The sequence below is a fragment of the Takifugu rubripes genome, chromosome 3 (assembly GCF_901000725.2).
Source record: "Takifugu rubripes chromosome 3, fTakRub1.2, whole genome shotgun sequence".
Lineage (NCBI taxonomy): Eukaryota > Metazoa > Chordata > Actinopteri > Tetraodontiformes > Tetraodontidae > Takifugu > Takifugu rubripes.
The window spans coordinates 2,270,674-2,296,073 of record NC_042287.1 but is presented as its reverse complement, the minus strand read 5'-3'; the positions used below and the strand labels follow the sequence as shown (position 1 = coordinate 2,296,073).

Here is a 25,400-nt window from a genome sequence, read left to right as displayed (position 1 = left end):
GAATGTGAAAGACTCACTGTACTTTTCTTTTTAAATGTTGTAAAAGGCGCTTTCATATCACTTACACATTGAACAACTCTTTGTGGAGTAACTGTTTTTGTTTCCTATTTATTTTATTGTCAGTACTGGTTTTTCAACAGGGTGTGGAATTGTGTAAATAAAGTATGTGTAAAAATCTTTCTTTCTTTCTGCTGGTGGTGGAAGGAGTGTGAGCAGGAGAGAGAGCGAACAAGAGATTGTGCAAAACGCGTTTTTCCTGTTCTGTCCTTTTTTGTGTGGGTGTGAATGTTCATGAATATACTTTGATTTATTGTGTGTTTCGTATTTATTTATTTATTTGTAGTTTAGCGAGTGCGTGTGAGTTTGTGGGGCGGCCGACCGCGTGCGGCCGTCATGGCGGTCAACGCCGGCTTAACAGGGTTGAGCAGGAGACACAGAGTGAAAGTGGGAGCGGGCTCAATGCTCAGTGTGGAGGAGGTGGCTCTGGCTGTGGGCCAGGAAACCGGCCACAGCTCGGTGAAATCTGCCGCCCACATGAACAGGGCGGTGGTTCTGTTCCTGGAGAAGGTGGAGCAGGCAAACAGGTTGGTAGAGACGGGGATCACCGTGGGAAATGGATTTAACTGGGGTGGCGGCTGATGTGTTGTGTGGGCTGGGTGAACTGGGGAAGACTGGTGATGGAATAGGTGAAATAAGTGAACTGGGTGAGGCAGGAGAGACAGGAGACATGGGTCAAGCAGGTGAACAGTGTGTAGCGTTAGGTGAAGTGGGGCAGGTGACAGGTGAGCGCGGGGTGCCAGGGATAGTGGCTGGCGAGCTGGGTGAGGGAGGAATGAGCATAGGTGAGCTGGGTGAGGGAGGAATGAGCACAGGTGAGCTGGGTGAGGGAGGAATGAGCACAGGTGAGCTGGGTGTGAGCACAGGTGAGCTGGGTGAGGGAGGAATGAGCACAGGTGAGCTGGGTGTGAGCACAGGTGAGCTGGGTGAGGGAGGTGCGTGTACAAGTGAGGGCCAGCGGGGGGGTGTCTAAATGGCGGCCTGCTCCCGCAAAGCGCCGAAGAAAGCAGAAATGTCATGAAGGACAGTGGAGACAAAAAAGCTGGAGGATGCAGCCGCTGGCACAGATACTAGTGACTATGAGCAATGTTCCCTTTAAGCTGCGCGCTTGTGCAATCGCGCATTGCTTGCACATACTCAGCGCACAAGAAATTTATGCAGCGCACAAAATAAAATTCAACAGAAACGGATTAATTAATATCTCATTTTAGATCTGATATAATCTAGTTAATTAGACCAGTAATATTGTTTTCTGTATCATTTCGCAACGTAACTCAATGAGCGACAGGTGTCCAGCCAATAATCCGATACAGTTCACTTACGCTACGCAGCCAATCAGCATTGACAGTGTTTGCAAATGTGCCCTGCCTTTACTCTCCGTGCACGTTAGCTAGCTAACAACAGTGCAGCGGAGTCAAGAGACATAAATGCTAATCCCTTATCATGGCTAAACGAACGGGCAGAGACACATCCACTCATCAAGCCAAAGTAAAAAAGAAATGCGGTTCTTTTAAGATGGAATGGCTGTTGGAGTATGTGCAAATAGAAGAACAAGCGGTGAAACTGAATGACTCTTCCTATGGTTAAAGCAGGACTCTCTCATATAACATAGTACACATCTGATGAACAAGATTTTTGTCTTTTTCATTTTATGTGCTGCTGTCATTTGATTCTTTTAATAAGCCATGTAACTTGCTATGATCCAAGGTTTTGAACAAGCCTGATACTGGTGTGTGGCCACAGCGTACCCATCTGATGTTGCTCACAGTGGGCCTCAGTGTGCTCAGGGAGCTTGTGTGTCTGCTCAGACACATGAAAAATTAGAGGGAACATTGACTATGAGTACATGTCCGATGGCAGTGAACTGTCAAACACGGTGGTGGACAGTGAGAGGGATGATCTGTACCCACATATATTTCATGTGTACAGTGAGTGTGACAGTCTCACTGTGCTTCTAAATGTTGTAAAAAAAGTGTTTTAATGGTTTTAATCAAAATTGCACATTGAACAACTCCATCCATCCATCCTCTACCGCTTACCCGGGGTTGGGTCACGGGGGCTGCAGCCTAAGAAGAGAAGCCCAGACTTCCCTCTCCTCAGCTACCTCCTCCAGCTCATCCGGAGGGATCCCCAGGCGTTCCCAGGCCAGTCAAGAGACATAGTCTCTCCAACGTGTCCTGGGTCTTCCCGGGGGTCTCCTACCGGAGGGACATGCCCTGAACACCTCACCAGGGAGGCGTCCAGGGGGCATCCTAACTAGATGCCCAAGCCACCTCATCTGGCTCCTCTCAACGCGGAGGAGCAGCGGCTCTACTCCGAGCTCCTCCCGGATGGCAGAGCTTCTCACCCTATCTCTAAGGGAGAGCCCAGCCACCCTACGGAGGAAGCTCATTTCGGCCGCTTGTACCCGTGATCTTGTTCTTTCGGTCATGACCCAAAGCTCATGACCATAGGTGAGGGTAGGAACGAAGATCGATCGGTAAATCAAGAGCTTTGCCTTTCGGCTCAGGTCTCTCTTCACCACTACGGACCTGTGCAGAGTCCGTATTACTGCGGACGCCGCACCGATCCGCCTGTCGATCTCCTGCTCCATTCTTCCCTCACTCGTGAACAAGACCCCGAGGTACTTGAACTCCTCCACTTGGGGCAGGATCTCCTCGACCCAGAGAAGGCATTCCACCTTTTTCCGGTTGAGAACCATGGCCTCGGATTTGGACGTGCTGATTTTCATCTCAGCCGCTTCACATGCAGCGGCGAACCGATCCAGTGATCGTTGTAGGTCACGGCCCGATGACACCAACAGGACCACATCATCTGCAAAAAGCAGAGACCCGGTCCTGAGGTCACCAAACCGGACCCCCTCAACACCATGACTGCACCTAGAAATTCTGTCCGTAAAAATTATGAACAGAATCGGTGACAAAGGGCAGCCCTGGCGGAGGCCAACCCTCACCGGAAACGAGTTCAACTTACTGCCAGCAATTCGGACCAAACTCTGACACCGATCGTACAGGGAGTGGACGGCCCGTATCAGCGGGCCCGACACCCCATACTCTCGGAGAACCCCCCACAGGACCCCGGTCGAATGCCTTCTCCAAGTCCACAAAACACATGCGGACTGGTTGGGCAAACTCCCATGCACCCTCGAAGACCCTGCTGAGGGTGTAGAGCTGGTCCACCGTTCCACGCCCAGGACGAAAACCACATTGCTCCTCCTGAATCCGAGGTTCGACTATCCAACGGACCCTCCTCTCCAGTACCCCTGAATAGACCCCGATTCCCCAAATAAGAGACTGCAACATTACCTCTCAGCCATTCCTGGTTTAATTTATCAAAACAGTTAATGGGAAACACCAAAATTGTTTTTAAGTTAAACTACTCCAGTCAGCTCTGCTCTTTTATAGCAACCAGGGATGGAAGACGAGTGTCCGAATGACCAAAGTTGGAATCTGAGCATAATTCGGACCTGGCTGTAGCTGTCTGCTTGTCCCAGGGGGGCAGGAAAGGACTAATACCTCCAGCTATACCGCCGACTAGCGGCCTGTTGTGCACACTACAGGAGTTCCCGTCGAGCGTTATTTTCCCTCACTGTGACGTTGTGTTTTAAACATCAGCCAAACTTGAGGTAAAGCCCACAATATACTTGAATTTTCCTTTTTGGTAAAGATGAATTAATTTAAATTTCCAATATAAACATATAGCACACATGAAAAAGATGATGAAAGAACGGCACAACTCATGAATATTTTCATTTATATTAACCATTTATATGTATCTTTTTTACAACCATTGAAAAGAAAGGAAAAAGCTCAACAACATTTACAAAATTAATCAAGTGTAACCAAGTTTTAATAGGATGGCAAAGGGAGGGTGTGTGCATTGGAGGATGGGTTCACATAGTGTAAGAACATGCACTCGTGCACATTTTAGTTTATATTGAAGTCTCTTACAGTTGCATCCACAGGATTGAATATCTAAAGAAATATAAAAAGCTATTAGAAAGCAATATTGCAACATAGGCCAAAACTAACTTTCCAAAAATTACACAACACAGAGAAAAGAACATTTCTCCTATTTAAAAAAGGTAGCATATCCCATACACCACCCATTTTCTGGCTAACAAATTGAAAGCGATCTGTAAAGTTCTCCTTTTTTTTTAAAAACCCTGATTTGACTGTTAGCTAGAGATGGATATGCTCGATCAGCATTAGCAATAATGTCTTCAGATAGAAAGTAAACCTAAGGGGCATCGGTACGAGGAGTCTCCAAACTCCACTCTTGACACCTGCAGAAGCATCACATCAACAGCGTTTGAAAGGTGTTAGAAATGTTACCTTCTCTGTATATGCATAAACGCACCGGCTTAGATGTTGAGGGTTTATCCATGAGTAATTATATCAACGTAAATATCAATCTACAGTTCGTATCCTCTATACATACACATGTCCATCTTTGAGTCTAGTGTAACTGTGTACTCAAACAGCACATCCCTGTGGTGTAGCAATGCAGTTGTACTCCAGTTCACATTCAGAAGCCTGTGGTTAAGAGCAACGATGCCACTTTAGCTGTATGTACCATGTCCATCAGTCCTCACCACAACTAGTCCACCTCCTCCATGTTGCTGTAAGACTGGGCTGCACACTCCTCAGAATGGGCAAAGACGTCAGATGAAACTTCAGGGGTTAAAGTAGGTGGTCCGACAGCATTCGGGTCTGTCCCAAACAGAGACTGGGTAGAGGCCTGTAAAATAAACCAGGGTCAACAATAAATCTCGCTAGTTTGCCATTTTTGAAAGGCTTAGCTGTTGAAGAGAGGGAACAGCTGACCTGAGCAACAATCATGCTGAAAGATAAAGCTTTTTATTTCCATCACAATACCTTTAGGAAGCAGCATTACAGGAACATACAGTAATTACCTCGAATATTCCAAGACTATGACTCGAAATAGTCCTTTCAAAATTGGATTAACTTCATTCACAATTTTGAGTTCCTTACAGAAACAATTTCATTACAAATGTATAGACAGCAGAGTAAGGACAGATTAGGATTTGCATCTGTTAAAAAACATAACTTCAGGGTTAAAACTCATTGCTAGGCTTCATAGCTAGTGATAACTGGCAGACGTGACAGCTATTTTAAGATTAGATCAGTGTTAAATACACAAAGTTATGCAGTGCAGAAGTTGTCCACACCAGAATGCCTCCAAATTAGGAAGACAAGTCACTGACGGTAATTGAGCACCTGTTATAAGTTAGGATCTAAATAAATAGGGTCTAAAATGCTAGAATAGGAACCAAGACAAACACAGGATAACAAGTGGTTGCCATGATGATGGGAAAAAAAACAAAACAGAGCTTCCACTTCTGAAGCAAAGCTACAGACAAATTAACCGCATAATCCCAGGCAATCATTAGCATGCAGTATATGCTGCACCAGAATACAGTAGGCTAAAATCTGAAACTGTTCGTTTAGTCAGCCTGCAGAGCCGGGACACGAGATACAGCACAGATACGGCAAATAAGAACATCAAAACTGGGATAAAAGCAAAAATCCAAGATCACGAGCACACAGTATAAAGTGGTTCAAGCCTACGGATGCCGTCCTTGTTCACCTGTAGCTCAAGGACACAGATACAGACAATGGTTCGTGTTTCATGTATAAAGAATGGCTCCAATCACATCATTAAGAGGTATATCAATTTTACCATCATGAGCCACAGTAGGCCCGCTTTACCCATTTTACAGCTGTTGAGTTCCAATTAATAGTGTAAAGAGAAAAAGAAAAGATTACTTAAAATGGCAATAAACTGCAAAGATTCTACATGTAAAAAAAAAATGAGGCTACTTTGGTAGCCATTACTGTATGCACAGAGAGTTCTCCTGAGTATGTGGACACATGTTGAAAGGTTCATTAAACATTGAAAGATTATAGACTATGTTGATAGAACAATGCTATTCTTATTTGATCCACCATGGTTTGTAAGTGCCCTCACATAGAGAAATCTAAAATTAGCCACCTCTCAAGTCTAATTTCCAGAGAAGAGGGTAGACCAAATTGATAAAGAGAGCAAATAGAGCTGCCAAGGTTCCAAGAACAAAAAAATGGCCACAGTCATCATTGGGGTAGTCCGAGATCCTCCTCCTGTGTGGCTGCTGCAATGACACTTCAGCTATGTCTTTATCGTCCCGGTCCTTGTTTTGCTGCACCTGCCTCCTCCACAGAGCAGAATGGAACAGCCTGGAAGAACCTTCATTAAGTCCCTCCTCTTCCTCCTCTAGTTCCCGCCATATTAGAGAGGCCTGCGATTTGCGGAAACCGGTATCAACTTCTGGGAAAAGGTGCGTCTAAAAACACTGACTGCAAATTAAACCTACTACGGTAATTAAAGTAAACAAGCTCTCACGACCTAAAGCAAATTTGTTTAACTGCGAAACAGATTTCAGTTGTGAAGGGCAGAAGTGCAGCTTAACTGGGTTCCTGGAGGCTTGAAATGCCAAAAGATCATCAACCTAAATGGAATATCATCAGAAGGAATGTCAAGGAGATGCCCTGGAAAACCAAACGCAGGGTTCTCAGGGTTGGTGAAGGGGACACTAAACTACTAATTACAGCACAGCGATTGAATCCTAACCACATTAAAATATAACATACAGAGGTGTGTTCCATATCCTTAATAAATCTAGTTCTTGAGCTCAAAGCCCAATAAACAGTATGGAGGAATTGCTTTCATAAACGGATGAGCGAGATGTGATAATACAGACTAGGGTCTAAGCTTTTCCATGGAGGTGTATATTCATATTTGCATGGCCTTAAAGGAGTGTGAATTCCTGCCTACAGTGGCACACATACGTCTGGGCATTTCCTGTCAACATTTCTGTTCCTGCCAACAGTTCGGCTTTATTTAAAACATTGATATTGCCTGCAAACATTAGCTTTTGGTTCACTTCCTATTTTACCTGACTGTTGACATTAACAGACATTTTGATCAGGGCTGCCTCAATGTTTGTATCATTATCAAAGAGATCCCACAATTGCTATTGACCTACATGAAAAACATAATTACATTCATTTCTATTTAAAATGATTTGATGAATAGCACAAAATGCTAAGGCTATAAGAAAGGTGAAATTAAAACCCCTTGATGTTTCTCAAACAAATTCACGAGTCCTATGAAATACTTATTGAGAACTATGTACGGTATAGCCATTAAGACATTAAAATTCACAATGTCAAGGGTAACATCAGAGTTCACTCTTCAGCATTTTAGAATCTCATTGCCTCCTTTAAGCATTGGACTAGAAGGTGGAAAACAAGTTTCATATGATTTGACCCTCCATGCCAGAGCGAAGATAGCATTCAATAAAACAATTTATAAAGGGATACAAGTACACAAGGTACTTTAAAAATAGTGTTGGGGTGGGATTCTGATCCATAAAAAAGTGGAATAAAACAGTCTACCATAAAAGGTTTTAAAATAAATTTGTAAGAAAACAAAAAAAAGAAAAAGAAAATGCATTTTCTAACAAAAATGCAGACTTAGGATAATGTAAAAGGAATTGTCTAGATTCAAGTCCAAAATTCAATCACACCAGAATAATCAGGGTTTACCTTCCACCACTCAGGAGGTGCCTGTAGGAACTGATGTGACTCTCACCTGACTGGCAGCAGCTCCTGCAGCTGTGGGAGACTCTGCTGCTCCGGGCCTGTGGAAGTGAGCCTGCCTCTCTACGGGGGAGTTTCGGCGTCTGTAGAAAAGGACATACGCGTAGCGGGTCACCACCTGACTCTCGTCCACCATCGTGACGGTGCTGTCATCAAACAGGCGCCAGCCTACCAGGGGAACCAAAAGAAGGGAGGACAAGGTGAGCAGATGCTGATTTGAGATCAAACCAGGAAATGAAAACAGAGCTGACTGTGCAAACGGACCAACATCGCTGCGCTGACTATTCTTGTCGCTTGGCAGCCGAGCGTAGGCCGTGTAGTGGCCCCCAATCATCCCTCCGTAGTGATTGATGACTGCATACAAGTCATATACAGGAGGCTGCTGCATCTCATCCTTCATGCCGATACAGAACTTGCTCAGGTCCAGGTTCCTAAGATAAAATCAGCTTAAAAAGCAAATACAAAAGAAGAAAATGGCTTTGAACAAGACCATTATTTTAAGCGCTTTTACCGGATGGGAAAGTCAACCATGTCATTGATCTTGTCCCTCCAAATAAAACTCCTGAAGGAAAAGCGCTTGAGCTGGATAATAAGCACGTTTGGCAAACGCCAAAGCAGCAGCTGCTTGGAAGCTTCTCGGTGTTGCTGACATTTTGGACAGTACCTTAAAATCAGACAAAAACAGTGTATACAGATAATTCTTTACATCAGAGCAAGAGCAGAACTAGAATTAAAAAAAATCATGCTATGACTGGATGACTCTAGATTGCATTCTGGTTTTATTGACAATATAGTGAGAATCCTAACTGTTTTAAGAGCTGGATTTTACAGCCTGTGCATAGAAGCCTACCATGCCTCCTCTGGTGCCAACACCTCTGGCTTGGTGAAAAGGTTAAGACACTGTTCCAGGCTGAAATGTCCCGCTCTGGCTGTCTCACTCAAGGAGCTGGGGTCCTCTTCATAATCAAGATCTTTTGAGCTCACAAGAACGTATTCCTTCAAACGCTCATTGTTCTTCCACACTAGCTCCAATGTTGCATCCTCAGGAAGGTTGGCCAAAGCATCCTCTGTAAAAAAGGGTTAAATGATGACGAGTTTGTACTGTGCAAAAATAAAATGAGAAAAAAATGGATAAGTAGGGTTCTAAAGTTCAAATAAAATGGCAAACCTTTCTCATCCAGTCTCTGTTCCTTATTGTTAGAGTCCAGCAGAGATATGAAGAACTGACTGGCATGAGCAGATGTCAGCTCACTTGGATGCTGATAACCTGTTACTGCAGCTGCAATAAAAGAGCCAACAATAAGAAGGCTGGGCAGCAGAGCCTGTCGGCACCTGTCCAATAAAGTATCACTACCTTCTGGTCGTGCCGTCTTCTCACAGGACGTTTCTTTCTCAGCATTGGGATCGAAAGAGCAACAGGAAACTGAAGAGAAGTGCTCAAAGAATCCTAAATCTGATGTGTGCGTGGTTGAGGTCTGCAAAGAGGAGAGGGAATCAACCACCCCTACTACAGGTGCAGAAGCCTGAGCACATTCCTCCTGGTCTGCAGGCTGTAGGGACGGGCTATCCAACTCCAGGTCACCAGATCCAGCAGCGCTGCTGCATAAGGCCTCATCGCTGGATCCTCGAGTCTCGTGACAACTTACAGGCAGTGGGGCGAGGTCACCTGCACGAGACGTTTCAGGGGATGTCCTTCCTGAATGAAAAGGGGGCTGGAACACGTCGACAGAAAATCTGTCGCGATGTGGAGAAGAATACAACAAGGCTTAGTCATTTAACAAATGAGGTAGAGAAATACTAATCACATTTCATAATCTTTAGCAAATTTGAAAAATAGTAATAAAAACGTTGATAATTCGCTTTGAACTGCATACCTGGAGTAACCTTCTAGCAGCTGTGTCAGACGGGCATAGGAAAGTCGGGACTCTGGCACGCTGACTAGAAACGGCAGGCCTACGTTCTCGGTGTTGGGTCGACACAAACTCTTGTGATTTGGCCAATGGGTCCGCTGACAAACTCTGGTGACGTTTACAGAAACGTTTCAGTGTTTACGCTGGAAACATCAATCCCAATTCAATCCGAATGAAGACGTTTGTAGTCAAACTAACTGATTGCAATAGCCCACACGGTAGCAGCGAGTGCAGCGCTTCAGCTTGTCTTCCTCAGACACTGGAGGCTTCTGGCAGGCAGCACACTTTGAGATGGGGATGTTGGGAACCTGCAGCTTCTGTGAGGGAAGCAAATTCACAGAAACCGTTTTAATAATACCACATACATGAAAATGCACACGCTATGTTAAAGAAGTGTAAAATTCAATGGGTCGCTCACCTGCTGCACTCTGAGAAACACCACTCTCTCTTTGGCCATTTCTTTGGAGAGCAGCTCAAAGCAGAATAACATATCGGTAGAAGTCACTGTGTCCAGGGAATGGGATGGCAGAAACATGCGCTGGAATCGGTTCTTTCCCACCTGAGAACAAAAATCGTATTTATTCAGCAGGGGTGTCAAGTTTTCAACATTTCACATAAAATCTGTACCACCATAGTAACCTAACCTCTGCCAATCTCAGGTTCTCTGGTTTGACTCGGACATTCCTGGAGATAGATTCAAGGACTTCAGCGGTGCGCGAATTCTCTTTGCTCACGCTCACCGAGAACTGAAAGACGCATTTGAAAATTAGGAGACAAAGAAAGCATTCATACCTTTCTATAAACATGCCCTGCTACAGATTCTGAAAGGGAATGCAAGTGATTAGACCAAGACTTGCCTTGATGGGCTTTTTGTGAGGTTCTTTAGCAAAATAATAAACAGACAGCACCTTTTGTTTCTGGGGCAAGGGTACAGGTAGGTAGAGGAAAGGGTCAAAGGTGATTGAAACCTGAGGGGGAAAAGGAGAATAAAGGAAAAAGCAATTAGGACAATAAATAACCGCAGCAAATATTGTGTATAATCATCATTTTACTTTTATGCCTTTGGAAAAAATATCCATGTTGGAATTACCTTGGAGCACATGGGGCACACAAGCTTGGATTTAAACTGGCCTTGGAAGAGATCCACTATAAATGAGTCATTTCTCATCTTGTGCCTCTGCCAGGCCTCGTCTGCAACCACCTGCATCAACATGCGGTCCAAAAATTACCAAAGAAATTACCCTAAAATGCTTTCTTAATCAAAGAAGCACGTCCCGTAGCACTGACCTCATCTAGTCTTCCATCAGAGTCAACCGTTTCTGTATAAGGTTTATTCTGGATGCGGTTCAAGTCCTCATGGAGGCCATCTAGTAAGAAAGCCATGAACTCCTGGGCATCATGCTGGGCATAACCTGTAAACTGACTGGCTTTACTTGCCACAATAGCCTACAAAGGGAAAGGAAGAATTGTGAGGAATATTAGAAACACAGAGAGTGAGCTGAATTCTTGCAATCCCTCAGATACCTTTAGTTTTGAGGGTTGGAAGGCATGATGCGTTCCTTTCCAAAGGGCCCTGAGTAGCACAGCAAAGCCAATGGCTAATCTTCCACCTGTTCCTAGTGGATTACTGCAGTTAATTTCTGCTTCAAATCCCCGGTCTACAGTGGAAGAGATTGAGAAATACACACATTCAGGTCAGTCCAAAAGCCTTTTAACCGCCATGAAATCTCTTGTTTTAAAATGAGCAAACAGAGCCAATGGGGCCGTTGATACACTAATAAGAGAAACACATCAATGGCATAAAGAAGCAACCCTAAGTGACGAGCAAAGATTTAAAGGCATCTTTGAAACCAACTGATGTCTCTGTTCATGTATACAGCACAGAAAACACTGAACAAGCAAGATATCTATAACAGGACAACAAAAAGAAAGCAGCAGCTTGCTCAAAAACAACATTGCTGCATGTCTGATTTTTGTGAAACACACACACTATGGAGGGATTGGCCAGTTGTTTTGCTGCCTGATAAAACTAAGACTGAATCTATTTGACATCTGGCTTGAAAAGGGCACTGCATCATCATGGAAGCATCATCCCAACCAAAAAGTACGATGGGAGGAATCATGATTTGGTCCGTCTTGGCTGCATCATGGCCTCGTCTGCTCCCAATCATTGAGGGGAAGATAATAATCCAAATAAACTGGAGCAAGTCCGGGAAAACAAAGTCTACCTCTTGGATTAGCCAAGGCAGAGCCCAGACCTTAACACAACACTGCAGAAATTCATGAATGATAACACGTGTATGTGTTAGCGGCAGGAACTCAAATGGCATGAACAATTACCAAGGAAGTAATCCCTGAGTTCTCTGGTGTTAGACAGGGACTGGATGACGCTGTTCATGAAACAGGTGTTGCCGAGGTTGACCAATCCAGTGAAGCCAGGCAGACACACTTTCTTCTCCTCCTCTTCTTCATGGTGATCCTTGCTTGTAGGAAGGGCGTGGGTCATAGGCTGCACCATGCAGGTGGGTTTAGGCTGAACCAAGAAAGAGTGAGAGATTGACAGCCTGAAACCAGCGCAACTTTAACCCTCCTAAATGCAGTTTTTCATGATTAGAAAATTATTATTGGGGATCTTTTTGTTAAAATCTTTTAGCTGAAAGAAAATCCATCATGCAGGACTCATGCAATTGTAGGCTCTGACCTATATGCTTAGTTCATTCCAGGTAGCACCTTATTTTTGGCCAGATACTATACTATGGGTATGTGGAGAAATGTCCTCCAAATAATTTTTTTATTGTTATGAATCATTCGGTAAAGAAATTTTGTTTAAACTAATATGTTTTGATTTTTTAATAAAATATTAAACTATGCATCCATTTCCATGCTTTACTTTTTCACAAATCTAAGAAAAAGAGTGCCCTTTAATTTACTGTAAATCTTGCTTAATTATTTGGTGCAGGTAACATTCATTAATCACTTCATTTCACTAACCATAGTAAAGGTTGTCTCGGTCTTTGTAATGGCAACATGTTCAGAAACAGTACAAGGAGTAGGATCAAGGCTGCCATCCTCGACTCTGGGGGACGTCTTAGAGACTTTTGGTTTATCTTCCTTGACTCTCGGAGGCTCCTGCTTAGCAGGTAGACTGTGTTTGCTGCTGTCTGGCTGGGCTTTCTCCATGCAGGTAGGGGTGGAAGGCACGGCCACTTTGGCACCACCCACTGCACCTTAAATAAACCAGAATGGCAGTGTGGTTAGAAAATGAAGGGTCCAAAAAGGACAAGCATTTCAAAATGTTACAGTAACATCTTCATATAGGCAAACTAACAATGCAGATATTTAAACTTTTTGACTTTATCCACATTTTTGAATTGTAACATTCAGACCAGTTAAAGAATCGGAATTTTCTATGCGTAAAACCATCAGAAAGGCATGTTATGTTCACACATTAAAAATTGCATTATACATTTAGGTTTTTAAGTGATGTTATGTTCCAGTAAAGAATATGATGTATACTGTTTAAATGTAGACCTTGTGAGGCAGGGGCTTCCAGACCACCCCAGCGCTGACTGTGTCTCTTCTTCAGCGTTATGTCGAGCCGTGACGGAGTGAAAGAGTAGGTGCACTGGTCAGGCTGTATCAGGTTCCTGGGGCAACGGAGACAAAACCGCAAGTGGCCATACGCCCAAGCCAAATTGGAACATTTGTTTATGCTAAGGATTAAACAATTTCAGGCAACAGAAAGTCACAAGTATTTTTTTTTTTCTTCTTTTGAAATTGATTAGATTAAATGCATTGAAAAAATCTAAACCAAACTCAAATAAATAGGATTAGACTTGTTATTTAATCATGCCACTCACTGATGCTACCATTTAGGTTTCTTTTTTCTAAATATAAGTCATTACTGTGATCCAATTTATGTGCCTGTCAAAATGATTCAGATTATTGATGTTCAGTCATAAACTATGGTTAGGAAAATGACCGTAATCAAATTTTTTTCCAATTTTCTGATCCATAACTGCGACTTAAACTAGAAATACTGCAGCTCACACCACTGAGCTACTATCGCTGCTTTCTGCACCTGTCGATTTAGAGACCTTTGCTTTTAGAAAGAAGAAGCATTACCTGAGTTTTACCTGCCACTTAAAGTGTGTATTTGGCCCACAGTCTGAATGAAGCCGCAAGAAATTACCATCACTGGACGGGACAACAAGAAAGATCACACAATAGCTGTCACTGAAAGGTTCAAGCGGCATGAAAAGACTGATGGTACATTCATCGTTATGCTTCAATACCTCGTCTGGAAAAAGAGCGTAAAATCCTGTTCCCTGAAAATGACCCTTGCAGTGTCCCTGGAGATGCCCTTCATGTAAACATTTACCACCATCAGGTCTGTGCCTTTCTCATAGGAATCATTCTTTACATACTGCAAGTCCACCATTGGCTCCAGAGCTGAGAAAAATAACACATCCACTCATTCAAATACTGTTGCTACAGCTGATGTCTAAAAAAATGGCATGTGAGTGGCCATCAAAGAACAAGTTTGCACTTACATTCACAACCTTCTTCTTGCCTTAATTCCGGTAGAGGCTCATCCTTTGACTGGTCCTGTTTCTCCTCGTTATTATAATGGCCCAGATTCAGGGTCAAATTAGCTACATGACCACTTCCAGTAGGTTTTCCGACAACAGAAGGTGTGAGACAATTCCTAACACACAGTCCTGTTTTGTGGTCATTATGACTGTCCGGGGTAACGCCAGTCCCATTTCCCAGCATGTCTGTTGAAGTTGAAGACATCTCGTTGCTGAGGCAGGCATGTTTGGAGACACTATCGGTGCTTTTGGCAGCAGCAGAGTGGCCGTCGCTCTGATGAGGTGCTGCTCGAGATTCTTTTGAAGACTGGTTTTCTTGAGATCCACTCGAAGATTGGTTTTGTGTCTCTTTTCTCTGAAGAGGACAAACACAAAAGAAATTTATTCCTCAAGGTTGTGAGAAGAATAATGCAATCTTTATCAACTTTGGGGAGATTTCCATCTTCTGCAACAGCATTTGCAACCAGTGCCTCTGCCTTCTCCGCAAGTTTAGAAGAGTTAAAGCTTAATATATGCCCTTAATATATGCACTTTTATCAAAGGCACCATTGAGAGTAGAGCGAGTGAGGATGTCACCGATGCATCTTTCCCTCCCTCAATGACGTTTACTGTTGACACTCAACCCCTCTACATCACAAGGATGTCCCACTGCATCCTAAAAATAGGGCTTCCCTTACTGATGTGCAAGAAAATTTCTAAAAGGGGCCCCAGATCAAAAATTGGTTGCTTACTCCTGTTTGTATATGTGATCAGCAGCAGGCCTATATCTAACAACAATCCACGGTCCTTCCCTTTGCTAGTTAGCTGGGTAGCTAGGCAACAAAGAACGTTTTGGTTAATCAATACACCATTTATTTCTTCCTGGATTTTTTATTTAACAACTCTGTCACAACCATTGGAAAATTGTTTCACAGTTTATGCAGGTATCCGGTATTGCACTATTGAATTTATTCAGTTTAACTGGAGTCATAAGAACATCAGTTGAACCAGAAATTTTAAATATGCGTTCACTGATTTGCTTTGGTACAAGCCCTCTCCCTCTCTCCGTGACTCACGCTTATTTATGGATGTTTCTGAAGACTCACCACTCAGTTCTTTCTAGATTTTGGAAATCAAGCTGCTTCACCCTTTTTACCATCATTTGTTTGAGTGAATGTGTGATTTAAAGTACTGGTTCTGAACTGGTGGGTCATGACTCAAAGGTGGGTCAGTGGGACAGCTGGTCAAAAAAGTAAATAGTATTCAATAGGCATCTAAAGCTGGACATGCCTTTGATTTTTAAAAATAACGTATTTTGAAAGACATGCATTAGACACGTGCAGCCACTTCAGTGATAACCAGATTAACTACAATGTGATTGATGCTCAAATCAAGTTTGTGTTGCTAGGCGCTAAGATGGCGAAGCGTAAATATGACCCGGGGTATTTCAAATGTGGATTTTGGTTCAATGAGGACAATAAGGGACAGACACCCCAAAGTGGGTCAACACTTAATGACCAAGGGAAAATGTGGATCCCAGAGTGAGACCAGTTGAGAACCCCATTAATTAAAGCATTAATTAATACGTTAATTTTGTCTGTCAACCTGATCATCATAAGGTCAATTTTGACACTCAACCTCACAGTGACCCTGTGGGTCAGACAGATATCAGGCCTGTTCGATGATGGCGTCTAGCATTACCACCCGGTGTGTAAACACCCATTAACGGTGGTGCTGACAGCACGATTAAAAGCTTATCTCAAACAATTTCCAAAAGTCTAAATAAAATCAAGACTATTGGAGTGTTGAAGTGATTCAAGTAGGAAACCATTTCTCACCTCAGGTTTGTGACTTGCAACATCAAAGGTGACTCCAGGGATCTGCTTCTGGCCACTGCCCAAGATCACATCTTCATTTTTTTGCTGCACCTCTGGGCCTTTACCAGAAATCAGGTGGGTGTGGTCACCTTTACCACCAAGGGGTGTTTCTTCATCATTCACAGTCTGCTTGTTTTTGGCTGGCTGTACGACCGTACATGTGGTGCTGGGCTCATGAGGCTTCTGCTCATCTTTTCGGACAATAACTGTCTTCACGGTGTCTGATCCATCTTCTGTTTTGTGTACAGACTTTGTAGAGGCTTTGTTCAAGCTGCACTTGCTAACTGTGCCATCTTTAGCAAAGCTCTGTCTAGACTCACTATGTTTGTGAGAGGATGGAGGTTGAGGCTGTGAGGAGGATATGCTGGCTTTCTCCATCAATTCCGCAGAGACCGATTTCTCTACTTCTTTGTTGCTTTTGTTCTCTGTGCTTACAGCCTCCTTCTTCTTGTTTGACTAAACAGAACATAGAAGACAAGACATTTTAGAAAAGGAGAGTGGGTTTTACATCCCAATTACATTTATTAAGAGCTACACATTTATTCATACACCTTTCAAAACAAATTTAGAACGTGATTCAGAAGTCCAGTTCAGCCCATAGCAAGAACATTTCCTGATGGCCTGGTTCAATATTCGTTGACGTGTTTGTGGACAGCATTAGGTGATTCACCTTAAGTGAGGGCCAAATGTGAAAAGGAATCTTCTTCTGCATGATGACATGAAGGAAACCTCCCTTCTCTTTGTACAGAACTCTACTACAGGAGGCCTCTATTTCCTCCTGCAGCAGGCAACTCCAGTGGCGTCCATCTAAAACATGAACAGATTAAAACTATTAACGAAATACAAACAGAAACAAGGCTGAGATACCTAATTTGCCATCTGGAGCATTTTTCTAATATTAAACTGTTTAGGCTTCTCAAACTCTACGCACTATTCTTACCTGGGAAAGACACATGGCAGCTTTTATCAGTGAAACTTGTGTCAACATCCTCTTTTCTCTGGATTCCATCCCCACAGCGCAACCTGACAGTGACTTCATTGACATTCTGCTTCCAATCCACAAAGACGTCTGAAAAACACAATTAAATAGTGATAAAAATTAAATCAGGAAAGAACTTAAATGTTGTGTCACACGACTGCCTACAGAAAGTACATATAGATATTGTCCTATTCAAATTTTCTGAAAGAAAATACAATTTAAACTGGAAAAAAATAGAGCCGCATGAAGAAATCACATGTTTCTTGTTATGGCACTGATGTACCGAGGGGAAAAAGTCAAACGTGAACCACTTAAGCAAATGCTGGAGAACTGTTTTTTGAGACAAAAGACAGCCTGAGTAAATGTATGAGACAGGGGAATTCAAAAAGAAAAGGAGGGGAAAATTTACAGTTATAAATGAACAAGCATCTCCAACATTTTTCACAATAAAACACCTACACCTATAAAAGACAAATGTCTTTCATAGCTGTTATGATACATTGAGGTAAAAAATGGAGCAGTCCACTGGGCAAGTGGATCCACCTGTGCCAGAGATGAGCTGACTGTTTTGATTTATTTCTCACTAGAGATCACGAAACCTGTCCCTAAATATAACACCTGGTATGGGAGGACAATCCCCGTATGGAAGGGCCTTGATACCACCACCGAGCAGGCTTACTTTGGACCCCTGCTGGCCAAAGATCAGACCAATATGGAGCTATCATCAATGGCTGAATGTGTTACATAAGAAATAGGTTCTTTGTTACAGCACAAAAAATAATTTATTTAGATATGAATATGATAATATGATTTGGGACGGTGATAGCTCAGTCTGTTGGGAACTAGGCTGAGAAGCGAAGGGATCGAGCCCCAGAGCAGACAAAGCATGAACGGTGTAAGGGAAGGTGCCAGAACACCTTCAGAGCCTTGCCAAGGTACTCTTGAGCAAGGTACCAAACCCATAAATACTCATAAAGGGCTGTGTGATGAACTGCGACCCATCCAGAGTGGACCTGCCTTCACCCATTGTGGACCCTCCCCTTGATCCCGAAAGGGAAAAAGCAGTGAAGAAGACGAGGCAATTATCAATCTTTAGGAGCAGTAGGTAGATGCAGGTAAAAAATTCAAAGTTAACATATTTGACTCTGAGCAAAAAAGAGAAATTCCAAGCACTTTGAACATGAACGTTATTGACCTTCACAAAGCAAAAGGCTGCAACAAGATAGCAAGTGTTTTCAGGTAACCGTGTCCTCAGTTCAGAATGCAGTTGAAAAAATGAAAACAAAACAATGGTTTTAGATGGAGAATTTCACTGTGCATAAAAATTAAAAATACATACAGTGGGACCCCTACTTACGAACGTCTCTACATGCGAAATTCTTAGGTTACTACTACTAGGTTTGCTACTCGCAGCTCACAGAGTTTAGCAAACACAAACTTGGTTATAGTTGCTCTGCCATTGGCTATCGGCTAGCATTTTCCTGTCATCCCATTGGCTAGGAGGGACGTCAGTCTGTACATGTTTGTGTATATCCCAGTGTTGCTAGTAATGACGGCTAATGTAAGATTAGCCTGTAACAAAGTTCATTTAGTTCCTGGAGAAGCCTTGCACTGAATTCCTACATTTATTGTGCGGTTATCTAATTGTAACATGTATTTGTTACATGTTTTGATGCATTTTTATGATTTATAAAAAAAATTATGCCCGAATTTTTGGGGGCTTGGAACAGATTAGGGCATTTACATGGAAAACACATCTCTAATTATGTAATTTTCAGGTTACGACACAACTTCTGGAACAAATTATAATTCGTAAGTAGAGGTCCCACTGTATATAATGAACAGGTATACATTTCGCCACGCTATTATCCTTTTCCACTAACAAACTGCAATAAATTGCATGGTTTATGCACAAAAGTGATTTTCCCCCTCTTGATGAACTTAGAAATCATCCAGTCCCAGACAAAAAAATGAATTGAACAAAGTTCATGACAATAGCCAGCCTTCAGAGTGGATCATGGATATACTTCCCATCTAATCTATAAATATGGCCACAAAATAGTTTCAAGATCAAGTTACTTCTCAGAATAACCTCCAGCTATGAACAGGCCTTTAGACAGATGAATTGGAGAAAGTATAGCAAGAAATATCTGTACATGTAAAAAAAAAACAAAAAGCACGTGTCATTTTTCAGCGTGCACAAGCCAGACAGACTGACACACGCACGTGTGAAAAAGTCAGGTTATATTACCTTTTTTGATCTCTGCAGTTACTCCATCCACCACGGCAACCGTCCGCTTGGCCTCTCTGCTCTCCTGATTAGCCCGGTCTTTCTGCTTCTTTTTACTGGTACAGGAGGACAGATCGGAGCCCGCCTCCCTGCCATTGCCTCGTCTCTGGTGTGACCCACCATGGCGGCCCATAGCACCATTACCACCATTGCTGGACATCTTCAGGCACTTGGCACTAACGGGCTGCCCGTCACCAGAATCACTACCACTGCTGGGGTCTGGATCAGAGTTATGTCTCTTTCTGCCTGGCCCAGCTATTTTGGCGATGATGCTGATCTGAATGCTCCCAGGACAGAATCAGGAAAGCCACAAGAGAATGGGTACCTGAAATGTCACCGAATGATTAAATGCTGAAGTTAGAAGAAAACATGGTAACTTTGCTATCAAAGTGGTGCGTAAAGGTCTGACGTAATCAGAAACAAAGGATTTTTAAACTATATGATTCAACTACATCCCCCGGACCAGCTGGAAGAAGTAGCAGGGGAGAGGGAAGTCTGGGCCTCTCTGCTTAGGCTGCTGCCCCCACGACCCGACTCCGTAGAGGATAGTATGGTATGATTCAGGTGGCCTTATTCTAATTAGCTTTGGTAAATTCAACTTGGAAAATAAAAATAACTTTAAAAAAGAATAATAACGCTATAAACCTAGATTGGACGCTGGATCAACAGCACCGGTTGCAAACTTGGATATAATAAATGAAAAAACAGCATAAAAAAAGACCATGCGTGCTATTTACTTAAATAAGGGTCGCGCTCTTTAATGTTGTGCTAGCTCACAAGCTAGTTCGATAAGTAGCAAGTTAGATTATCGTTTCCAGCGCTTTGTTAACCTAAATGCAGAGGTTATATACTAAGTAATAAAGACTTCAAAACTGTGATGTGATACATAACTTTCTCAGGTTTAGGTGACGCTTTACATATTAATCCTTGTCAATTCATTCGAAATGGCAGAGCAGTAGTTGCTAATAACATATCACAGTGACAACTAAAGTCTAAAACACTGCATTGTCACTTATGCCTGATAGGTCAGTAATAAAATGATCAAAGGAAATGGCTTTATTGTGGACCATACAACCCAAGGAAGACGTTTAAAGGCCACGGTGCGCTTGACAGCAGTTATTATAAAGCTAACGGCATTAGCCACATTAAGCTAATGCTTGTTTATATGAAATTGTACACAACGCTAGCATTACGCACGGTGCAACATCTTATATATCATGTCACAATGCTGGTGTCGGTTGTCAACTTTTCAAGTTATTATTTAAACTATAATAGAGCACTTACGAGGTTTCGACGAGACTCGTTAGCGTTCCTGACACAGAAGCTGCTACACTCCTTCACGACTGTGGGACTGGGCCGCACCACTCTTCCCTGCCCTCCAAACCAGCTTGTCTTTAGTATGCTGCAATTTATCCAGGACCCATTTCTGGTGCGATTGAAACCGAAAAGATTTTGAAATTCAAGATTCAAAAAAACTATGTAAAGCCGCTCAAGCAAACGTTACTTCGATCTTCGACCTCTGTGGCTTGAGCCGCTACGTCACTTAGTTTGGAACTGTTTTCGCCGCTGCCGGACAAACCGGAAGTGAGCAGCACAGGCATAAACAACATCCGAGCTCGCGCGTGCACGCTTTCTCTCCTCTCGCTCGAATACTACTTTATTATGAAAAAAAGTGATGCCGAATTAGTTGTTTTACCTTTTAGTGCACCTAATGTAACACCACGAACAAAGAAAACCATCCCCTTCAAAAACCAACTCGTAAAAATGCGTTTAATAACCATATATTGTTGGTCTTTCTCCATCTTTCCCCCGAATTTCTCCGGCGCAATGGAGATGTACAGAAGGTCTTGCAGCAAGCAGAGACAGTGAAACAGCAAAAACAGGAGAAGCGCCGCTGGAGTTCCTTTAGTAAAGAGCTGTTGTGGGTGATTCAGAATAGACTTCTTCAGAATCGCCATCCTCTCACATCTAGAGCTGTTGGGAGTCAACCTGCTGGCTGTGGTCTGTACGTCATCATACATATGGGCGGGGCTCGGTGGTTGGGGCGTGGTCAACACGAGCAGTTGAGCACCGCCTACTGAATTTGACGTGATCAATATATACTGTAGAGTCCATATATAGAGAGTCTATATTATAGACGGAACGGCGATGAACTGGCTGTTTAGTGGTCAAAATCCCACGTATTGATTTCTTGTAAAGATACACTTACATCTGCCAGAATTGATGCTGCAGTGGCTCACCAGCACACTTTCTTATCACAAAGCTGATGAGTTTTATGAGAATTTCTATATTCTTGTTTGTAGATGTATCTAGAATAAGCTCACTTTTATACAGGGCCAGAGCCACAAGGAATACACAGGCCATCCTGGCAAGGAACACGACTGAAAAATGAATTTGATTGATTGATTGATCCCTTTAGGGGGTGTTCATCAGGGAAATTAGCATCTCCAAAAAAACGTACAGCACTGTACAAAATTACCCCTCCACCATTACACACCATTAAACCAATTAAATAGAATAAAATAAGAAATAAAATAGAATAAATTAAAAATAGAATATAAATATAAAATATAAAACTATAAAAATGTAAATAAATGAATAGATGGATGAATGAACTGAATGAATGGATGTCACAGTATTATGTTATTCCAGTGTTGTTCCAGTCCTTCTGTTGGCCCTTCTCCCCCCAGTGAGGAGTTGAACAGTCTGATGGCTCGGGGGATGAATGAGTTCCCCAGTCTGTTTGTCCTGAACTTGGGGAGGCGCAGCCTCTGGCTGATCAGGCTTCTCTGGCTGTGGATGACAGTGTGCAGAGGGTGGCGGACATTGTCCACGATGCTCCGCAGTTTGTCAATAGTTCTCCTCTCTGCCACTGTCGCCAGAGGTTTCAGCTTCATCCCCACCACCGAGCTGGCCCGCCTGATCAGCTTCCCCAGCCTGGAGAGGTCCGCTTTTGTCACACTCCCCCCCCAGCACACCACAGCGTAGGACAGGACGCTGGCGACCACAGACTGGTAGAACATCCAGAGGAGTTTCCTGCAGATGTTGAAGGATCTGAGTCTCCTCAGGAAGTACATCCTGCTCTGGGTCTTCTTGCTCCTGCATTCAGTGTACTTGTCAACATAATGTGACAATTACATATACTTAGGGTTAGGGTTAGGGTTAGCATTAGCATTATAATTTACATCACAAGTTAGGGTCACAGGTCTGGTTGCAAAATGTATTTATTTTGGAAAAAAATGTCTTAGTAATTTGAATGTAAATTTCTACTGACTATCCGGATAGTCGAACCTCGGCTTCAGGAGGAGCAATGTGGTTTTCGTCCTGGGCGTAGAACGGTGGACCAGCTCTACACCCTCAGCAGGGTCCTCGAGGGTTCATGGGAGTTTGCCCAAACAGTCCACATGTCTTTTGTGGACTTGGAGAAGGCATTCGACCGTGTCCCTCAGGGGATCCTGTGGGGGGGTCCTCCGAGAGTATGGGGTGTTGGGCCCGCTGATACGGGCCGTCCGCTCCCTGTACGATCAGTGTCAGAGTTTGGTCCGCATTGCTGGCAGTAAGTCGAACTCGTTTCCAGTGAGGGTTGGTCTCCGCCAGGGCTGCCCTTTGTCACCGATTCAACTTTTATGGACAGAATTTCTAGGTGCAGTCATGGTGTTGAGGGGGTCCGGTTTGGTGACCTCAGGATCGGGTCTCTGCTCTTTGCAGATGATGTGGTCCTGTTGGCGTCATCAGCCCGTGACCTCCAACGATCACTGGATCGGTTCGCCGCCGCATGTGAAGCAGCTGGGATGAAAATCAGCACCTCCAAATCTGAGGTCATGGTTCTCAACTGGAAAAAGCTGGCGTGCCTTCTCCGGGTCAAGGAGGAGATCCTGCCCCAAGTGGAGGAGTTCAAATACCTTGAGGTTTTGTTCACGAGTGAGGGAAGATTGGAGCAGGAGATTAACAGGTGGATCGGTGCGGCGTCCGCAGTCATTCGGACTCTGCACCGGTCCGTTTTGGTGAAGAGAGAGCTGAGCCGAAAGGCAAAGCTCTCGATTTACCGATCGATCTTCGTTCCTACCCTCACCTATGGTCATGAGCGTTGGGTAATGACCAAAAGAACAAGATCACTGGTACAAGCGGCCGAAAGAGCTTCCTCCGTAGGGTGGCTGGGCTCTCCCTTAGAGATAGGGTGAGAAGCTCTGCCATCCGGGAGGAGCTCGGAGTAGAGCCGCTGCTCCTCCGCGTTGAGAGGAGCCAGATGAGGTGGCTTGGGCATCTAGTTAGGATGCCCCCTGGACGCCTCCCTGGTGAAGTGTTCAGGGCATGTCCCTTCGGTAGGAGGCCCCCGGGAAGATCCAGGACACGTTGGAGAGACATCGTCTCTTGACTGGTCTGGGAACGCCTGGGGATCCCTCCCGGATGAGCTGGAAGAAGTAGCTGAGGAGAGGGAAGTCTGGGCTTCTCTTCTTAGGCTGCTGCCCTTGCGACCTGACCCCGGATAAGCGGTAGAGGATGGATGGATGGATGGATGGATGGATGGATGGATGGATGGATGGATGGATGGATGGATGGATGGATGGATGGATGGATGGATGGACGGATGGATGGATTGAAATTTCTACTGAATAAAACAAGATATATATAACATTTACAATAATATTTTTATTGACTTTCCAACTGTTCTTCAGTTCAGCTCCCACATGGTTCAAAGTGTGTAACAATCTCAGGTCAGCTGATTGTGCCGAATGAAATGAAACCCCTACCAATAAAACTGTCCCTGTAATCATACTGACTCAGACACATATCTAAAAGGGCCCTCAGGGACTGAAATGATGTCTGTGCCAGTGTCAATCAAAACTTGATCAGGACCATTTTTATTATCATTGACAAAACAGGAACATCTTCATGTAGCTGTTAATGATGACACTGAAAAGGAACAAAACCCCTCACCTGCCATACATCTCTGCTTCCCCTACAGTGAAAACATGGAGAATTCATTGCAAAATTTAACTGACATCCCCTCTAAACTCTATGGATGTGTGTACAACAATCCTGCTTTGAACAGTAGCTGTTGTGTTACAGTCAAGAAGTATAGGTTAATACTGTATGATATCCCCTTTATCCCCAAGGACAGTGGTTCTCAACTGGTCGGTCGTGACACAAAAGTGGTTTGTGGACCCGTTCTGAATGGGTCATAAATAGCTGGTCAAAAAAAGTAAATAATATTTAATGTGCATTTGATGATGGACATGTCTTATTTTATGAAAAATAACTTACTCCCCTGGACGCCTCCCTGGTGAGGTGTTCAGGGCATGTCCCTCCGGTAGGAGACCCCCGGGAAGACCCAGGACACGTTGGAGAGACTATGTCTCTCGGCTGGCCTGGGAACGCCTGGGGATCCCTCCGGATGAGCTGGAGGAGGTGGCTGGGGAGAGGGAAGTCTGGGCTTCTCTCCTTAGGCTGCTGCCCCCGCGACCCGACCCGGATAAGCGGTAGAGAATGGATGGATGGATGAACTTACTTTAAAGGTGAGGATTAGACGTGTGCAGCCTCTGAGGCGCTGGCCATTTGACACTCACTTTGTGTCAGGAAGACCCAAGATGGCAAAGCATAAATATGACCTGGGATGTTTAAAATGTGGAAAATAATAAAATACTTATTTCCTTCATTTTGCCAAATGTGAGGCTGTCTTCTTTCTCGATCTCATTTTTCCTTCTCAGACACACCTCAGTGTGAGGGAGGGCTGGATCCAATGTTTGACACGGTTCATTGGTTGATGACTGCGCATGATCTACATACTTCAATCAGAGGTCTCTCACCAGAACTGGCAGCGCCACTAACAGCGCATCCATATGAGAACACCTAAGGTGCTCTGGTTAACGTGAGCTTAGTGATATAATCTTTATATTACCAGTTTTGGCTTTCATTGCTAGTAAAGTCAGTGAATATCAGAAGGCTATATTTTGATGTAGATGATCAAGTGGATCTGGGATTTTCTGTAAATCCCCACACCTGAGTGAATATAATGTTCCTGCAATGCAAAAGATTCATACCTTTCTAAACTGTA

General features: G+C 43.6%; 1 protein-coding gene across 6 annotated transcripts; it reads right to left on the bottom strand.

Annotated features, from left to right (window-relative positions):
• Positions 1-3,793: 3,793 nt before the first annotated feature.
• Positions 3,794-21,323, bottom strand: usp19 (ubiquitin specific peptidase 19). 6 transcript variants are annotated; one of them, XM_029833636.1, is made up of 27 exons: positions 20,630-21,321; positions 19,307-19,670; positions 17,017-17,145; positions 16,747-16,883; positions 16,038-16,532; positions 14,182-14,575; positions 13,924-14,080; positions 13,754-13,825; positions 13,145-13,275; positions 12,620-12,855; positions 11,969-12,161; positions 11,153-11,286; positions 10,916-11,074; positions 10,719-10,829; positions 10,486-10,596; positions 10,273-10,374; positions 10,047-10,187; positions 9,827-9,945; positions 9,593-9,736; positions 9,073-9,452; positions 8,887-8,997; positions 8,569-8,785; positions 8,230-8,382; positions 7,983-8,149; positions 7,711-7,886; positions 4,652-4,797; positions 3,794-4,031 (listed from the first exon to the last, which is right to left on the bottom strand). In XM_029833636.1, the coding sequence occupies exons 2-26, from the start codon at positions 19,503-19,505 to the stop codon at positions 4,657-4,659; spliced, it is 4,509 nt and encodes a 1,502-aa protein (XP_029689496.1). In that variant the 5' UTR covers positions 19,506-19,670; positions 20,630-21,321; the 3' UTR covers positions 3,794-4,031; positions 4,652-4,656. The 6 variants fall into 6 exon arrangements, with proteins under 6 accessions (XP_029689496.1, XP_029689497.1, XP_029689498.1 ...); XM_029833638.1 differs by lacking the exons at positions 3,794-4,031; positions 4,652-4,797 and adding an exon at positions 4,895-6,355 and having other exon boundaries at positions 9,073-9,193; positions 9,365-9,452; positions 20,630-21,323; XM_029833637.1 differs by having other exon boundaries at positions 3,794-4,797; positions 12,620-12,849; positions 13,160-13,275; positions 20,630-21,320.
• Positions 21,324-25,400: the final 4,077 nt, after the last annotated feature.

Coding starts and splice junctions, on each gene's coding strand:
- usp19 (XM_029833635.1), bottom strand. CDS start 19,505: ATGTCCAGCAATGGTGGTAATGGTGCTATGGGCCGCCATGGTGGGTCA. Junction 17,146..19,306: donor AACTGCAGAGATCAAAAAAG/GTAATATAACCT, acceptor TGTGTTTTTCAG/ACGTCTTTGTGGATTGGAAG. Junction 11,287..11,968: donor ACTCAGGGATTACTTCCTTG/GTAATTGTTCAT, acceptor CTTCCACTGTAG/ACCGGGGATTTGAAGCAGAA.